At 40.7% G+C, this 15,062-nt stretch overlaps 2 protein-coding genes across 3 annotated transcripts in view; both read left to right on the top strand.

Annotated features, from left to right (window-relative positions):
* The first annotated feature begins 5,554 nt into the window (after nucleotides 1-5,554).
* On the top strand, nucleotides 5,555-9,519 carry LOC130532298 (uncharacterized). Of its 2 annotated transcripts, XM_057044849.1 has the most exons (4): nucleotides 5,569-6,041; nucleotides 6,447-6,788; nucleotides 8,451-8,729; nucleotides 9,076-9,519. In XM_057044849.1, the coding sequence occupies exons 1-4, from the start codon at nucleotides 5,993-5,995 to the stop codon at nucleotides 9,222-9,224; spliced, it is 819 nt and encodes a 272-aa protein (XP_056900829.1). In that variant the 5' UTR covers nucleotides 5,569-5,992; the 3' UTR covers nucleotides 9,225-9,519. The 2 variants fall into 2 exon arrangements, with proteins under 2 accessions (XP_056900830.1, XP_056900829.1); XM_057044850.1 differs by lacking the exon at nucleotides 6,447-6,788 and having other exon boundaries at nucleotides 5,555-6,041.
* A 712-nt stretch (nucleotides 9,520-10,231) lies between these two features.
* The window catches only part of scn1ba (sodium channel, voltage-gated, type I, beta a), a 10,927-nt gene continuing 6,096 nt past the window's right edge, over nucleotides 10,232-15,062 (top strand). The window contains exons 1-2 of the mRNA XM_057044851.1: nucleotides 10,232-10,801; nucleotides 14,673-14,839. Coding sequence (XP_056900831.1) covers nucleotides 10,720-10,801; nucleotides 14,673-14,839 — 249 coding nt within the window. The 5' untranslated portion in view covers nucleotides 10,232-10,719. The remainder of the gene's footprint in view (nucleotides 10,802-14,672; nucleotides 14,840-15,062) is intronic.

The raw sequence follows: 15,062 nt of genomic DNA, 5'->3' as shown, positions 1-15,062 counted from the left end.
ACTACATGAAAAGTGCAGCATTGTACAGTCATTTGTGCTCTCATGTTGTCAAAGTCAAGGGAACCAAGTGTGTTTCCTGGGGAGGCATAAACGTGCATGATACAAACAATGCTGTAAAACTGCCTATACAAGGTACGTAGGTCAAATATACATATCAGCTGAAAGAACCATATATAGCAGAGACCACCGCAAAATCAGGGATGTTGTGCCTATTGAGGAGGAAAATGAAATATAGGGAAGCAAACATTGTCCATGACCAACACTTGTACAGTGGACAAATCTGGAGATTAAGAGGAGGCCAGGCGTGAAAGATTTCATCAGGGATCATCTGTCAAATATAAAATTACACACTTTAAACTGAGCAAATACCAATTTTTACCTGTGGATCTCTGCTCCCTGCTCTGAGTACACAATGTTTTTGGGAAGTTTGAGTGGTCACAGGAACAATTACCGTAATCTGGAAAATTAACATAACTGGATGATTGAAAGGGAATTGATGCAATGCTGTTTGGACGGATGAAGATGTGGCTACACATCAAATCTAAAATGCGAGCAACAACACTTTCAGTGCATTACTGTCATGGTCCTGAGCGGTGATCAGTGAGTTGCAAGTGTTCCTCCATAGATTGTTCTCTCTCTCTCACCTCACCCTCCTGTCTTTGCCTCTCTTCCTTCTTTACATAGACACACTAACATACTGTATAAAATGCTCTTATATAACATCTTATACTGTATATGTGGCACTTGTGAAATGTTATATAAGAGCATTTTAACATCCTGGTTACTTTTTGTGAATGTTCATTCCGGTATGATTAGTGTCGGAAGCTAGTCTAACCATGCAGTACTGCAAAAATATGTCTGTATGCTGTACTATAATCTCTTAAACTAGCCACCTCTGTTTAGATATCTCTGGAGAGCAAGTCACGGAGACTTGAATCAAACCTCATAACACTGGCACCCCAGCCACACTCTCTGCCAAGTACACATTCCATACTTGGGGGCGGTGCATTGGGACTGCTCTGTTAATTTTCAAATCGTAGACATTGGATTCACTTTTCCCCTCACACAAGTATGCCCCTTTTGAAAACCATGATATTCTGGTGACAGCTCTGGTTAAGGTCTATGTGGTTGTGATCTCCCATCAACCACCATACTGCTGTCATCTATCTCTGAGCATGAGTGTCCTTGCTTGTTCTGGGGGATTTCAACATTCATTTGCACGACCTGAGTTTAGCTGACTTCCTGCCCCTGATTACTTCATTTGACCTATCGTCGACCCCTACTCCTCCTACTCACGGAGCTAGCAAAGAGCTTGTGCTCATTCTTGCCCAGAGCTGTTCTACAGACACCCTCTCATTTACCCCTCTGCATCTCTCGGACCATTTTTTCGATTAGTTCAATCTGAAACTCACTGAGCAGTACCCTGCTCCCTAATCCATGCTCTACTTCCATTACAATTTCAGCTAACTATCTCTCTCTGGTTTCCTCCACTCTGCTTACTTTCAGCACATTCACCATTATAGAGGGTAATGATACCACTGATGCAATTTAGATTTTAAGATCATCCCTGGATAGTTTGTGTCCTCCATCCGGCAGGCTTGCTCAGTCTGTCCGGAGGGTATCCAGCTGCTAAGAATGCTGTGATCTCAGAGTAGCAGAAAGAAAAGGCCGCACATCCAGTACATCTAAAGATCTCGAGAGCTACTACAGTCTAGTAACTAGACTCTGCTGTCCTCCTTCTCCTCCTCACTGCTGCAAAGAGTTTGCTTTACAACAAGATCGACAGCACCACAGATAAATGCAAACTGTTCTCCATCTTAATCACATCCTGCTTAATACACCCTCCCCCCGCTGCAAATTTAACATTTCAGATGACATTTTTGCTTCATTCTTTACAGAGAAAGTTGCAGCTATCAGCTGCCAATTCACTTAGAGAGTGCAGCTGTTCGACTGCATGCTTTCCTCCCCCTCCTTACCCACATTACCCATCTCGCAGAGAACACGATATCTAAAAGCTTGACATGTAGCCATCTGACTACATGCCCACTGGACCCCATCCCAGTTCCTGTCCATCAACTTTCTCCTTGATCCAAACCAATCTGGTTTCAACTCCACAGAAACACATTCAGCCACATTTGATACAGTCAACCACCAACCACCATTCTTTATCACTCGAAATGTACTTTCCTGGTTGGAATCTTACCTATCTGAGCATTTATTCAAGGTGTATGGCAGTTTTCAGTAGTGAAATCAATCAATCAATCAATCAATCAATCAATCAATCAATCAATCAATCAATCAATCAATCAATCAATCATCAATCAATCAATCAATCAATCAATCAATCAATCAATCAATCAGAGCTTGGCCTCTGATACCCTTGTAGGAGAGGAGAGGAGAGGAGAGGAGAGACGAGGAGAGGAGAGGAGAGGAGAGGAGAGGAGAGAGAGGAGAGGAGAGGAGAGGAGACCATGACCCAGTGGGGTGACAGAGGCCTGTCAGGTGATCATGTTTCTGGAACCCAGCAGCCTTGGCCTATAGCAGCATAACTAAGATGTTAACTAGCCCTGCCTTTTCCAGCCACTGGTAGGTTTTCTTGATCAGCCACTTCCTCAATTTGTTAGTGGTACGTACCATGCAGGGCTTGTCCTTTAATGATAGCCCCTCAGGCTCCTCCTCATTGTTGGGCTTTTGTTGCCTGAGGCATTCACTCAGCAGCCATTCAGTGGGGGCCATCTTCTTGATGTACTCTCGGAGGCTTGACTGCGGCTGACCTCCTAGCTGCCTCCTAGCTGGTCACCATTTGCCTGTGGGAAAAAAGTATCAGTGGCCTCAACCTGGAAAGCCATTCCTGTTTTGGGGGCCGTCTCATTGTTGCCCCTCTGATGCGCCTGTATATTTCATTAACAACAAAGCAGCAGAAACTGATTAACAACCCCCTCTGCTACTTAACTGACCAGATCAATATCCCAGAAGTTTGACTGATAGGTTGCTATACTGTGATTAAAAAGAGTTCCTCTAATTTTTTTGAGCAGTGTATATTGTATTGTGTTCTTTATCAACCTCTGTGGTATCTTGATGTAGTGTATGCTTAGGGGTCTCCACTTTCTGACTCGTGTATCAGCAAGCAGAGAATGAGGAGCAAAAGAGACAGCACACCTCTCTTCTCTATGCCTGCCTCCCCAGCATGGCTCTGAGGTCCACCTAAGGGCACACAGTACTGGCCAGGATGGCATGCTTCAATTCTGTTCAAATTCTGTTGGACAAACTCTGAGTTGCAAAGAGAACCAGCATGTGTAGGTCTAAGCTGCCTCCCTCTGTTGCTGGAGCAGGGGATGAAGGCTTGGAAGTGCCACCTCTTCCTGACCTGGAGGGGTTTCATGACGACAATCACGGGATCAAGTGCATATGACTTTGTCTTGACAATGTTCCGTCTCCCTTCCATGCTACCCATTTTGAGGGGCATTCTGAACCGGCAAACTTCACAGTGCCCTGAAGCCATGTTGGCCCTCCCTTCTCACAGCGGACAGTAGTATAGGGTCAAACAAGCTTAACAAGCCACAAATACAAAAGCCTGCACCAGCATGAACATTGAACATTCGTAGAAGTTCTCCAAACTTAAAACAATAATGTTGGGCACAATACCGAAATTGTTTTTCTTTTTTTCTGAAACAAAAAACAGCACTTCACTGTTGGATAGTTTTGAAAGTGTTTGGTTTTTCCTGCAGGGGGCGTGGAGGAGTCATTGGCAACAGCTGGCACTGCAGGCAGGTGCACCTGTCAGCAATTTCCATCAGGCCACCTATTTAGGGAGGGAGCGCCTGCCTACCAGTGTTGGAGTGTTTTGGTGTCTTGTTTTGGTGTCTTCCCTCCACTCCGTCCTGCTGGACTAGTGAACGTGCAGAACCCGACCCATGTTGGTTCCGCGCTGGAGCTCTCGGTGCGCCCCAGGAGACCAGACAAGTGCTTCCCTGCGGTCCAGGAGGACTGCTGTTTTGAGTTGAATTTAATAAATCCTATTTTGGACTTTTTAATCACTGCGTTCTTGCCTGCTTTCGGGTCCTGTAAAAACCAAATCCTTAACAGAAAGAAGTCACAAAAACCCCAAACTCTATCCAAACTAGCATGCAATGCTAACAAATTAGCTTTCATATATAAAGAAACTGTACTATTAGCTTATCTGTCACGGGCGGGGGTGATCAGGACCCGAACGCAGGCCAGGACACAGTGGTAAAATGGTCAAACAGGCTTTATTAACAGGGGGGAGGGGGCACACAAAGAACACGAGGAACACGGAGCACACGAGGAACACGAGGGCAGCCCTCCAGGGCTGCGGAGCACACGAGGGACACGAGGGCAGCCCTCCAGGGCTGCGGAAGGCCCAGGGAACAGGGACGGCCCTCCAGGGCGCAGGGAACAGGGACGGCCCTCCAGGCCGCAGGGAACAGGAACGGCCCTCCAGGAGACACGAAGCCGGAGCGGCCCTCCAGGAGACACGAAGCCGGGGCAGCCCTCCAGGGCGCAGGGAACAGGGGCGGCCCTCCCGGGCGCAGGGAACAGGGGCAGCCCTCCCGGGCGCAGGGAACAGGGGCGGCCCTCCAGGAGACACGAAGCTGGAGCGGCCCTCCAGGAGACACGAAGCTGGAGCGGCCCTCCAGGAGACCCGAAGCTGGAGCGGCCCTCCAGGACACACAGAGCAGGAGCACACGACGAGGGAGACCAACAGACACACTGACAAGGCAGGCACGCACGCACCCTGGCACTGATAGGCAGGCGCAACCTGCTTAAATAGGCAGCCCGATGTAAATTGCCTACAGGTGCTCCTGCCAGCAGTGCCAGCTGTCACCAATTGTGCCCCACACCACCCCCTGCAGCACAACGACTGACACAACCCCGAAACCCTGACATTATCACTGCCATAGAGCATATGTGCTGCCAGCTAGGTTATTGCTGCTAATCTGCCACAATTCACCAGGGCAAAAAGCACCTGCACCACATAAGTGGTGAATTGAATGGTGGGATAATAATAGTAAGTCATTTACTGACCTGCACCTGGTCTCTGAGGTGAGGAAAGCAAAGGAGAAGCCAGAAATTGCCTCCCGTTTTACAGTGCAGAGCACTTCTGGATCATTATATAAGGTCTCTAGAGTAGGTGGAATGACACATTCATGAGATCAACCCAGATCACTGTGTATCACTTATAAATTATGTTTAGGCTATTTGTTGAGAGGTTTTCTTTTTTCATTTTGCTGAAATTTAGCACTGTTGCCAAAACGCCTCAAAGCATGTTTCTTTTGTGATGATGGCTGATTCTGGCTCTCAGCCTCATTGTCCAGTTTGCATTGCACAAGTTTGATGAAGGAACACTTTGATTCTTCAGATTGCATTGCAGGTCTGGCGTCAGTGAAATTGGAAATACCCCAAAAAACGACCAAGTTATATTTTCTAATTACGTGTATGTAAAAACAAAACAGAAAGTTTTATTTAATGTTTGAGTCTGTGCTTTTAAGTTATATTTCTTATGAAACCTTATCAAATAATAAAAACATTACAGTTTTGTATATAAAAAGCAACTTTTCAGATAATATCCTGTTTGATTTTCAGACCTGTGACCTCTTTTCTGAGAAATAGAGAGAGATATTCTAAGTGAGAAAAAGAAGAAAGAGGAAGTGGGTAGGAGGTGAGAGTAAAAGGTCTGGTGCTGTATTACACTTATAGCTTTAACTCATTGTTTTTAAAATGTGGTTTCTATTTTGTTGCAGAGTGTTTGTTGCAGGTATATTCAGGAGCATTAACAAACTTTGCTCATATCTGATCTGTCTGTCAATATAGTAAGAATTGTCCAATTGAAAACTAAATTTAGGTTAAAAAAGGAAATGGTAATACCCCACAACTACTTTTTACCTGCTTTATCTTTGGAGGCACAGGGCCATTTTTAAGATTGTTTGTGGAGACAAATTTTTCATTAAGCAACACAGATTTTTCAATATTGATGGATTGCGGATGGATGCAAAGGATGTTTCTTTACCTCCTAATCCCAGGTATTAAATACATTTATTATTATTATTATTATTATTATTATTATATTATTATTATTATTATTATTATTATTGTTGTTGTTGTTGTTGTTAACAATATAATAATATAATAATAATAATAATAATATAATAATAATAGGCTGAACTCTTTTTTAATTGATCACATTTAATTGACATTTTTTGACATTCAATTTATTTATGTAATAAATTTATTTATGCGTTTGTAATGTTTTAGAATTATCCTGTGCAATGTATAATTATTCTTTTATAATTGGATTCAGATCAATATTTAATATAATAAAAAAGGCCAAAGTTTTATCATAAGTAAAAGATTATGTTATAAGGTGTTTCTTTTTTTGATAGAAAGGATGGTGCCTCTTCTAATTTATTGTGTTTCTGTCACTTTAGGGGTTTCTACATTAATCACAGTCCATCAGCCTCCTTTTGTTATCACAGTCTTGGGTAATGATGTTATAATGCCATGCCATATTTCCAGTGATGACACTCTGAGCCCACCAGTTCTGTATTGGGAGTATCCGGACAGAACCAAATTGTGGCCCCCCTCTGAAAAATTTAAGCAACGTGTTGATCGTGTGGATGAAAATAAGCAATCTCTAAACAAATCCATAATTCTTAAGAATGTCCAGTGGGTGGACAGTGGAAACTATCTGTGCAAATTGTCTGTCCTCACCGCTGAGACCAAAACTCCATACAGGACTAAAGGAAATGAAACAAGACTCATCATTCATGGTAAAAAAAAAAGAATGGTTGTTGTATGTTTTTTTAAATAAAAAAAAGCTGAAGAAGAATGTGTGTGTGTGTGTGTGTGTGTGTGTGTGTGTATGTGTGTAGGTGTGTGTGTGTGTGTGTGTGTGTGTGTCTATATATAGACACACACATATATATAGTGCTAGAGAACCTAACCATATAGCAATCCATTACAGCTGGAAAAGGGAAATGATGTGTTGCTATTTTTTTCTTCGTTATATTACTCAACAATAGTCACAGAAGAATCACTAGCAAACTTCTCAAGAAATGTGCAGAGGAAAAAAATCTTTTATCATTTCTCACAATGTCAAGCATAATGTGGCAACAGTTACTTACACTCCCTTCATTAAAAGGAGGTCCATGATGTAGTGCATTGGAATAAAATCTACCTTATCTTACCCTAAGAAGTTTTTTTATGACAGCTTTTTCAAATGCAAATATTGCAACTGGCCAGAGGAATTTAAAGAATACATTTAGTAAAATGATGACAGTAAATTTTGTATTAAAGCTTGATGAAAGAATAAGACAGGTTAATATCCCTGCTGATACGATTTGTATACGCACCTGTGTTTTTAAACACCGATTTGGAGCACTTAACAACTGATTTTATTGAAGTTGGGCTCTTTAGAAGCAGAAGACCTTTAAATATGTCATGAAATGTCATTAAATTAGCTTAAATGGTGTAGGAGATACAACAGGTTCAACATAAAGGTTTTTCTCAGTTATGAACAATTTCCCTCGCTGCATTTAATATGGGAGTTAATGGCAGAGGTGAGTGGACCTGTCGGCGCAGCAGCCCGTTTTACAAAGTGCTAATTGATTTAATGTTGTAAAATTGACATTTGTGAGTTAAAATAGTATGTTTTTTTGTTTGTGGGACCTTCTGAGGCAGAGTTATGATGATTTGTTTGTCAGGCTTTCAAATGTTTTCAGCCTGCTACATTCTAGGTCACGTGGTCCACAATCACGTCAGCCATTGACACAATAATAAATGAGGGTTGGGCAAGAAATTCCAGGGCCCCTTGTGGGGGCTTCTTTAGACTTATTACTCCGAGTACTTTCACAAGATGTATTCAGACCCTTATATATTTTAAAGTTTGAATAATGTTTCTAGGTGAATGTATGGCAATATATGGAGTTGTTGGCCCTCAAACATGGGTCAGGTTATGTGACCTTTTCATGGCCTCCCCTATTACCGGTAGTTAACAAGGGATATTTTAGCCACAACCCCCCAGTACCCCATATATATTTGCTGATCTCCTACAATTGTAACTTGTACACCTAGGAGGCACATAGAATGAGATATGGAACATGAAACCAAATATTAGAAGCATCAAAAACCAGCAGATTCAACAACATGAGTTTAAAAATGTTTTTCTGGAAGATAAAAAAGGCTTAAAAATTAAAGTGGGCCTTTAGTTTTTGGAAAACTACCACTTATCCAAAAGGCTTCTGCAATTAACTAAATTAACTAGGTACAGTTAATTTGCTTTATGAAAGTCATGTCATGTACTGTTGGCTCTGAATGATTGTAAAACTTTATTAGTATTTTTTAGATTAGCTTCCAAAGTAGAAACGTTTTCTTAAATCCTTGTCCCATATCACAAATATGTGTATTGAACACTATTTTACATCTCTTTTCAGACACTGTGATTTTTGACGTGGTCACTCACAACAGGTCTCTGCTCAGCTGTCAAGTTAATGTTTCTGCAGATCCAGGATTTGTTTTGTCCATTCTTTATAATGGCCACAAAATCTGTAGCGGCAAGCCTGAATGTTGGGAGCGGGGCTGTAATCTGGCTCCTCAGCTCCACGTCTTGCTATCTGTGACCATTTCACTGACACATGGAGGAAAATATGAGTGTCAGCTACACTTCAACAAAACCCTGCTAACAAAGATGGTTTCTGACTACATTATGCATGGTAATATTTTCAATTTTCACATGCAATGTTGGCCTTTACAAAAAATAATGGATTAATGGGAAATGCTGTAGATTGTTCAGAACAATGAGGAAATTTACTGCTAACAACATTGTTTTAATAATTTAGTTGAATTTAGGAAATGTTTCTGTTAATGGGAAGTTTTTTGTATGTTGGTAGAGCTCTTTGACATAATTTTGTTGTCAGCCCTTCCAAACAGACCCTGGTCTGCGATAGAATGTTTTTATCCTATATAAATACATCCGGATATTATTTTTGAATAGTTGTGTCCTGAGTTGTTCTCTTCTGTAACTGTATAACTTCACATCTGTGCATTTCTGTTTTTTAGAGCAGGATGTGGAAATTTTTCCCGAGCCATGGCTATACTATGGGGGATTCCTTACAACACATTGTGTCACCCTGTCTGTCATCACAGCTGCTCTGCTGACATGCAGGAGAGGAGTCCATCAACCTGACCAAGAGTACCCTGGTATCTGAATTCCAAGTCCTTGGAATTTTCATAAAACACTGAATTTTTAATCTCTTTTTTTTTATAATCTATGACCATTTGCAAATATTTCAATATTGCTTCAAAATAGCTGATATTAAGTCCCACTGCACCATAAATTCACATACGGGGTCACATAAAGACATAAATCTTTAACTTTATATGTTACTGTTCTGTGATTGGTTACATTATGCTCTCATTCTTACAGGATGTTTGCTTTAGGTTTTGTTTCCTCTTCTTAAGAAATGTCCTTTTCTCAAGTAAAATATTTTAAACCACATGCAATGGAGATTTGCTCATTTCTCCCCTCTAGTAGCTGTGAAAGTAATAATAACAGAGAGTGAAAAGAATGAATGATGCTTCTTTTGTTACCATAACGACCATATATATTTAAAGAGGATCTATAAAAGTAATATGAAAAATATTTAAAAAATGAATTAATATTACAAATGAAATAATAAATATATATAAAATAAACACACCCATGGTGCAATCTGAGAGAACAGAATCTAATCTGAGCTGCTGCAGTGCATTACGCCCCTCCCTCCCTCAGCTACCCCAAAGGCCGATTAACACAGCATCCTTGCTGTGTCACACCATGTCATTTCCAGAATCTGCCTTCCTTGTCCTCTCCCAGCATCAGAGGGATTTACATGATGGTCAGACATTTCTGTCCTTGAAAGCAAAGACAAAGAGGAATTTAAGAAGTTTTCCAGTTCTCTTTTCTGCACCTGATACGGAAGAAGCTCAGGTCATTGTGTGGCCAAAGCCACCCAACCTCCATCAGGAGTTTGTCAATGAGGACAAACGTAATGAATCTGTTTCTATCAGCAGAAGAAACTGAAGAGGTTGTTCTGGAGTTGCAATTTTCTTGTGCCTCAAACTCATAGGGCTGGAATGCTGAATGACGGTGCTCCTGCTTCTCCACAATGCAGAAGGCAGCTTTGGAAATATGCCTTCCTGGGTTCATCTGCTGTTGACCTTTCAAAACTACCCAGAGCCTGTGAGCACCTTGCAACTAAGAAAGCCATGTGGTTCAAGAGGCTGGATGCGTCACTTGAGTATATTAGTAACAACCCGATTGTGACGTAGACCATGCTTTATCTGCAGATGTGAAACTGCAATAGCTCTGATAAGAAGCACTGAAGTTTCTAATTTTTAGCCAAACCCAATAGAAGAAGAAATACTTCACTGCAAATTTAGAAACACTGACAATTGTTATGAAGCACTGTTAATTAGTTCCCATTAAAAGCAGACATACACACATCACTGAACTGGCCAAGCTGATGGGTGTACCAAGAAGTATAAATAGTTGAACAAAACCACTTTTGGAGAGAGGAGAGGTTGAAATCTGAAACTCGAAAAGATTCCACCCACTGGTAACCTAACACGCTTACAGTGAGAGAGAGCCTGGACCTCTGAATCATTCAGAGAAGATCTTCTCGTTTCCATTCTCAAGTGTGTGCACACCGTGGTTGAGAAACCATGACAGCTACAACCGATGTTCTTTCTTCAGTCAGGATACTAGTTCTGCTGTTGCTACTTCCGGTTCTACTGGCACTTCAAGGTAAGTTGGCATTACTCAGATCGCCCATAGTTACAATGTGACAGCAATGTGTTGGCATTTTCAATTACCACCTCATGTTCACTGACTGAGCTGCTTGATGATTTCTCACTGGCACTTATTTTATCACCACCTTTTTATGTCAGCAATGTTGGGGTGGCTTTCTGTGTGTGTGTGTGTGTGTGTGTGTGTGTGAGTGTGTGTGTGTGTGTGTGTGTGTGTGTGTGTGTGTGTGTGTGTGTGTGTGTGTGTGTGTTTATCGATCCTTGTGCAGGACCGCAAAAAGACAATTTTCATAAAAATGAAATTACGCCTTTTGGAAGCATTGACATTGACATCAGTGCTTAACCCTCCTTACATGTTCTTTGATGTGTTAATAATGTGATAAAACAAGTTTTAGAAAATGAATTTGGAGAGGCTGAATATATTTTCTATTGATCCTAAAACTCTTCATTAATAGAATGATTCTCAAATAACTTTATAGATTATTGGATAACCTTAATGAAATAAATGTATCAAATTGTTGTGCCTGGCAAGTATTCCAAAAGAGTTATTTTTTAAGATTGCTAAAGCCGTCCTATGCTTTTGGCATTTATCTTAAAGGACAGATTAGGTTTACAACTTATAAATCCTGCTTCCATTTAATAAATTCTAGCTTTAAAATACAGGCTTAGCTGCATACTCTATCGCTCGTGACATACCGTCTGTTGACACATCACAGCACAATCTACACGCACAGCCATGTCCAACATCTACCATCTTAATGTCATACTTCAATATCAATATTTGATCCGATTAGACTTTTGGAGAAAATAGCATTATGTAAGATTAGAAGAGATTAAAATTATATGCAATTACACAGTGAGGTTCATCTCATCTCATCTTCTTGAATGCTTTATCCCTTTAGAAGTCACGGGGAGGGTGCACATATGGGCAAAGGCACGGTCCACCCCTGGATGAGTTGCCAGTTCATCACAGGACCCTCTGTGAGCAATTGTGAGTTTCAAGAACACCTCAGCAGTGCTCCAAGGGTGTTTTGGCAACTTCCCCTACTACCAGAACACCTTCCATGTTTTGGCCACACTGCAGCCCAGTCCTCAACAGACTGAGCTCCCAGCACCCCATAGTGAGGGTCATGTTTCCTTCAGCTATAAGGGTTTTGAGTTCATACACGCTTTCTTGCAGCATGTGGTTATTTAACCTGCACATCTCCAGGAAGGATGATTCTTGGTGAAAACAGCACTCCAAAACCAAATCCACGTGTATTTAGACCCATTCCACCAGTCCACATCTGCACAAACAAGAAACCTATATTAGAACATTTCCACCAAAAAAGAAAATGTAATAGGACATTGGATTTGACCTGAAACTCAACTTCATGAAACTCAAACCGTCCAGCTACTATAATTCATCTACCATAAAACATATATAAAACATAAAACATAGCAGAATGTTGGGGCTTAATGATTTTAAACAGTGGGCCAGCTGTTGAGAAAACATGCAAAAAAAAATCCTCTTTATTTATTTTTTTTTATATTCACAGCAATGATTTATTTGTTCCAGTTGGCATGTGCCATCGGTAATAGGTCTTCGGCAACGCCCCTACTTTCTCATATCTCCAGTGAAGTTGTTTGTGACATCTAGGAAAACAGACGTTGTCCTTTTGACTACTCCTTGATTTTTATTTAGTGGTTCCTTTAGTTTTCATTAAGTTTAGGTGTTCTTCAGTGGACCATCTCATTTTTGCCAGCTCGCAGAGCATTGGAACAACTGATATTAGTGATTAATGTGCTTCCTAATCTGCAATTTCTGGAACATCTGCTGCATAATCCTGACTTTCAGTCCTGAGATTATGCAATGGATTAGCCTTTTTGAAGCTCAATCGTGCTACTGTTGCTGAGGGATGCTGAACTGATGTTACCTTCTGTTTTTGTTACTGTGCCTTCTCACTGTCTTATTAGCTTACTGCCAGCCTCAGACAGTCAAGAGCAGCTCTGCTCACCTGGCAGAAGCTCTTTGTATCATCAGACTGTCTCATACAGTGTTCCTGATGGTGTCATATCTTTTTTGGACTTTCTGTCATACAAATAAGACTTCAAATATCTTCCTATTTGACTCTTCTCTGACATAAAATGTGTTTATGTGTTCCAGAGTACGTATTCCCTCTGCGGACTCTAAATTTGCTGTCTGCCTGCCATAATTTGTGCTTATGTCTTAACGTTTTACACAGTACTAGACTAAAATGTTAACATCATTGCTTATTAATATTTAAGACAATGTAGTCATGCTATTGCTGTACAAAAATGATTGGTTTGTTGTGATTTTCGATGGATGAATGACTTTCACTGACCTCAACCGAGGATCAGCTGTATTCCTGACAGCTGGTACAGCTCAGAGCACCATGTGATAAACAAGTCACGTGTATTAGATAGGAATGTCAGATTTCAACAGAAAAATATGAGGGAAAAAATTATATTTTGTTTTCTCCTACCATCGCTCTTCTGAATGAGAACACCTGATCCTGAATCAAAAGTGTGTATTGTGATTGACATGGAATGAAAGCTTACTAAAGACCCAGTCAGATCCTTTTTTATATTATTAAATGTGATCCTCTATATCATACATGCTAACTTTGAATCTATGATTTTTAATAAATATGACACTGGTTTTGTCATTGAAAGACGCTGTCCTGGCGTAATTTGGAAATCAGAAATCAGAAGTTAAATCCTTGCCGAGACATTTTGAGGTTGCATTGCACAGTTTCCCCTGTGCTTGGGGTACAACGATAATATTCTCATATAAATTTCAACTTCTGAAGCTGTCCTTTCCCTTATTTCCTTTTTTCTCTATGCAGCCAGAGTTACAACTACCGCTTTCTCATAGTTTAGTAAAAATGGCCATTACATCTAAAACTTGTGCTAACTTTTTCTTTCTTTCTTCTCTTTCATCTGATCCTGTGGCATGGTAGCATTGGTATTGCATCTTCTTTGTGTCCTTTTCATCTATCACCTATAGAAGAACACACACACACACACACACACACACACACACACACACACACACACACACACACACACATAATGTTTGCATCCAGACTGGACCAGTGGTGTTGTTGCCAGTTAAGTCTTTTCCCAAGATCACAAGTAATTTTAGCAATATTTGATCATATCTCAGTTCAAGGTAACCACACTTCCTTTTATCCTTTAAGTTAGTGAAAACACACACACACACACACACACACACACACACACACACACATACATACATACATACATACATACATGCACACAAATGTATATACTGTTTTTTTTGTATGTGCATATATATATTGGTATATGCATACATAGTTGACATTTAACAGAATGTAAGAAAATGGCTGAGATACAGAGGGGTCTATGAGCACTGCAAAGGTACCCTTGAGCAAGGTGCTGAAACCCCCAAATGCTAACATAGGTGCCAGTGATGAGCTGGCAACTGATTCAGGGGTGGACCAGTGCCAGCACCCTCTAGTGACCCCGAAAATAATACAGCAGTCAGGAAAGAAAATTGCTGCTCACTTCAGTCTTTTTATTTGCCCTCAGTCCTGCTGATGAAAATCATCTACATACAAAAAATAAATTCAAATTGTTGAGTGGAAATAAAAAAACAAAGTAAAACAAAAAAAAAAGCACATTCGTTAAATAAAAAAAGAAAGAAGAAATGCAGGCAAATACTCTTTGGGGGAAAGCATGCAAAATGATTTGGTAACTTGCATTTATCACAGCACCTTCTGTCAGTTTGCCTGTAGTTGCTTCCTGGTAGGAATCTTGCTGCCATCAGAAGGACCGAGCATCATTTTCATCACCACCTGTTCTTCATCCTTTGTGCTCTGCAGCTTCTCTGTGCTGTGGAGCCTGTGTGGAACTGGACTCGGACACTGAGGCTGTCGTCAATCAAGGCTTCAAACTGGGTTGCATCTCCTGCAAGATGAGGGGTGAAGTACGGGCAATGGCTTCTGTCAGCTGGTACTTCAAAGCTGCAGAGGATGCAAACTTCTCTCATGTGAGTTAACTTTGAACCCACAACACAACACCTCCATTTCAATGTCCTAGTCAGAGATTTTCTAAAATACTGACCTCTTTTTAATGTCTACCTGGTAAATGTTAACAAATCTGTGACTAAAAAAAATATGTACATAATGTTATACATTTTATTAAATGGAATTCTGTGGTGTTTTTCTTTTTCAGATTTCAAAGTAAAGCAGCCAGCAATATAAGAAAGGTTC

This window comes from Takifugu flavidus, chromosome 10, assembly GCF_003711565.1.
Source record: "Takifugu flavidus isolate HTHZ2018 chromosome 10, ASM371156v2, whole genome shotgun sequence".
NCBI classification, from domain to species: domain Eukaryota; kingdom Metazoa; phylum Chordata; class Actinopteri; order Tetraodontiformes; family Tetraodontidae; genus Takifugu; species Takifugu flavidus.
The sequence above is the reverse complement of the archived record's forward strand: the minus strand, read 5'-3'. Positions and strand labels throughout refer to the sequence as shown.

Excerpts from the sequence above, each read along its gene's own strand:
- LOC130532298 (XM_057044849.1), top strand. The coding sequence starts at position 5,993 with ATGGATTGCGGATGGATGCAAAGGATGTTTCTTTACCTCCTAATCCCA. Across the intron at positions 6,042-6,446 it reads TCTTTACCTCCTAATCCCAG|GGGTTTCTACATTAATCACA; the intron begins GTATTAAATACA and ends CTGTCACTTTAG. Across the intron at positions 6,789-8,450 it reads AACAAGACTCATCATTCATG|ACACTGTGATTTTTGACGTG; the intron begins GTAAAAAAAAAA and ends ATCTCTTTTCAG.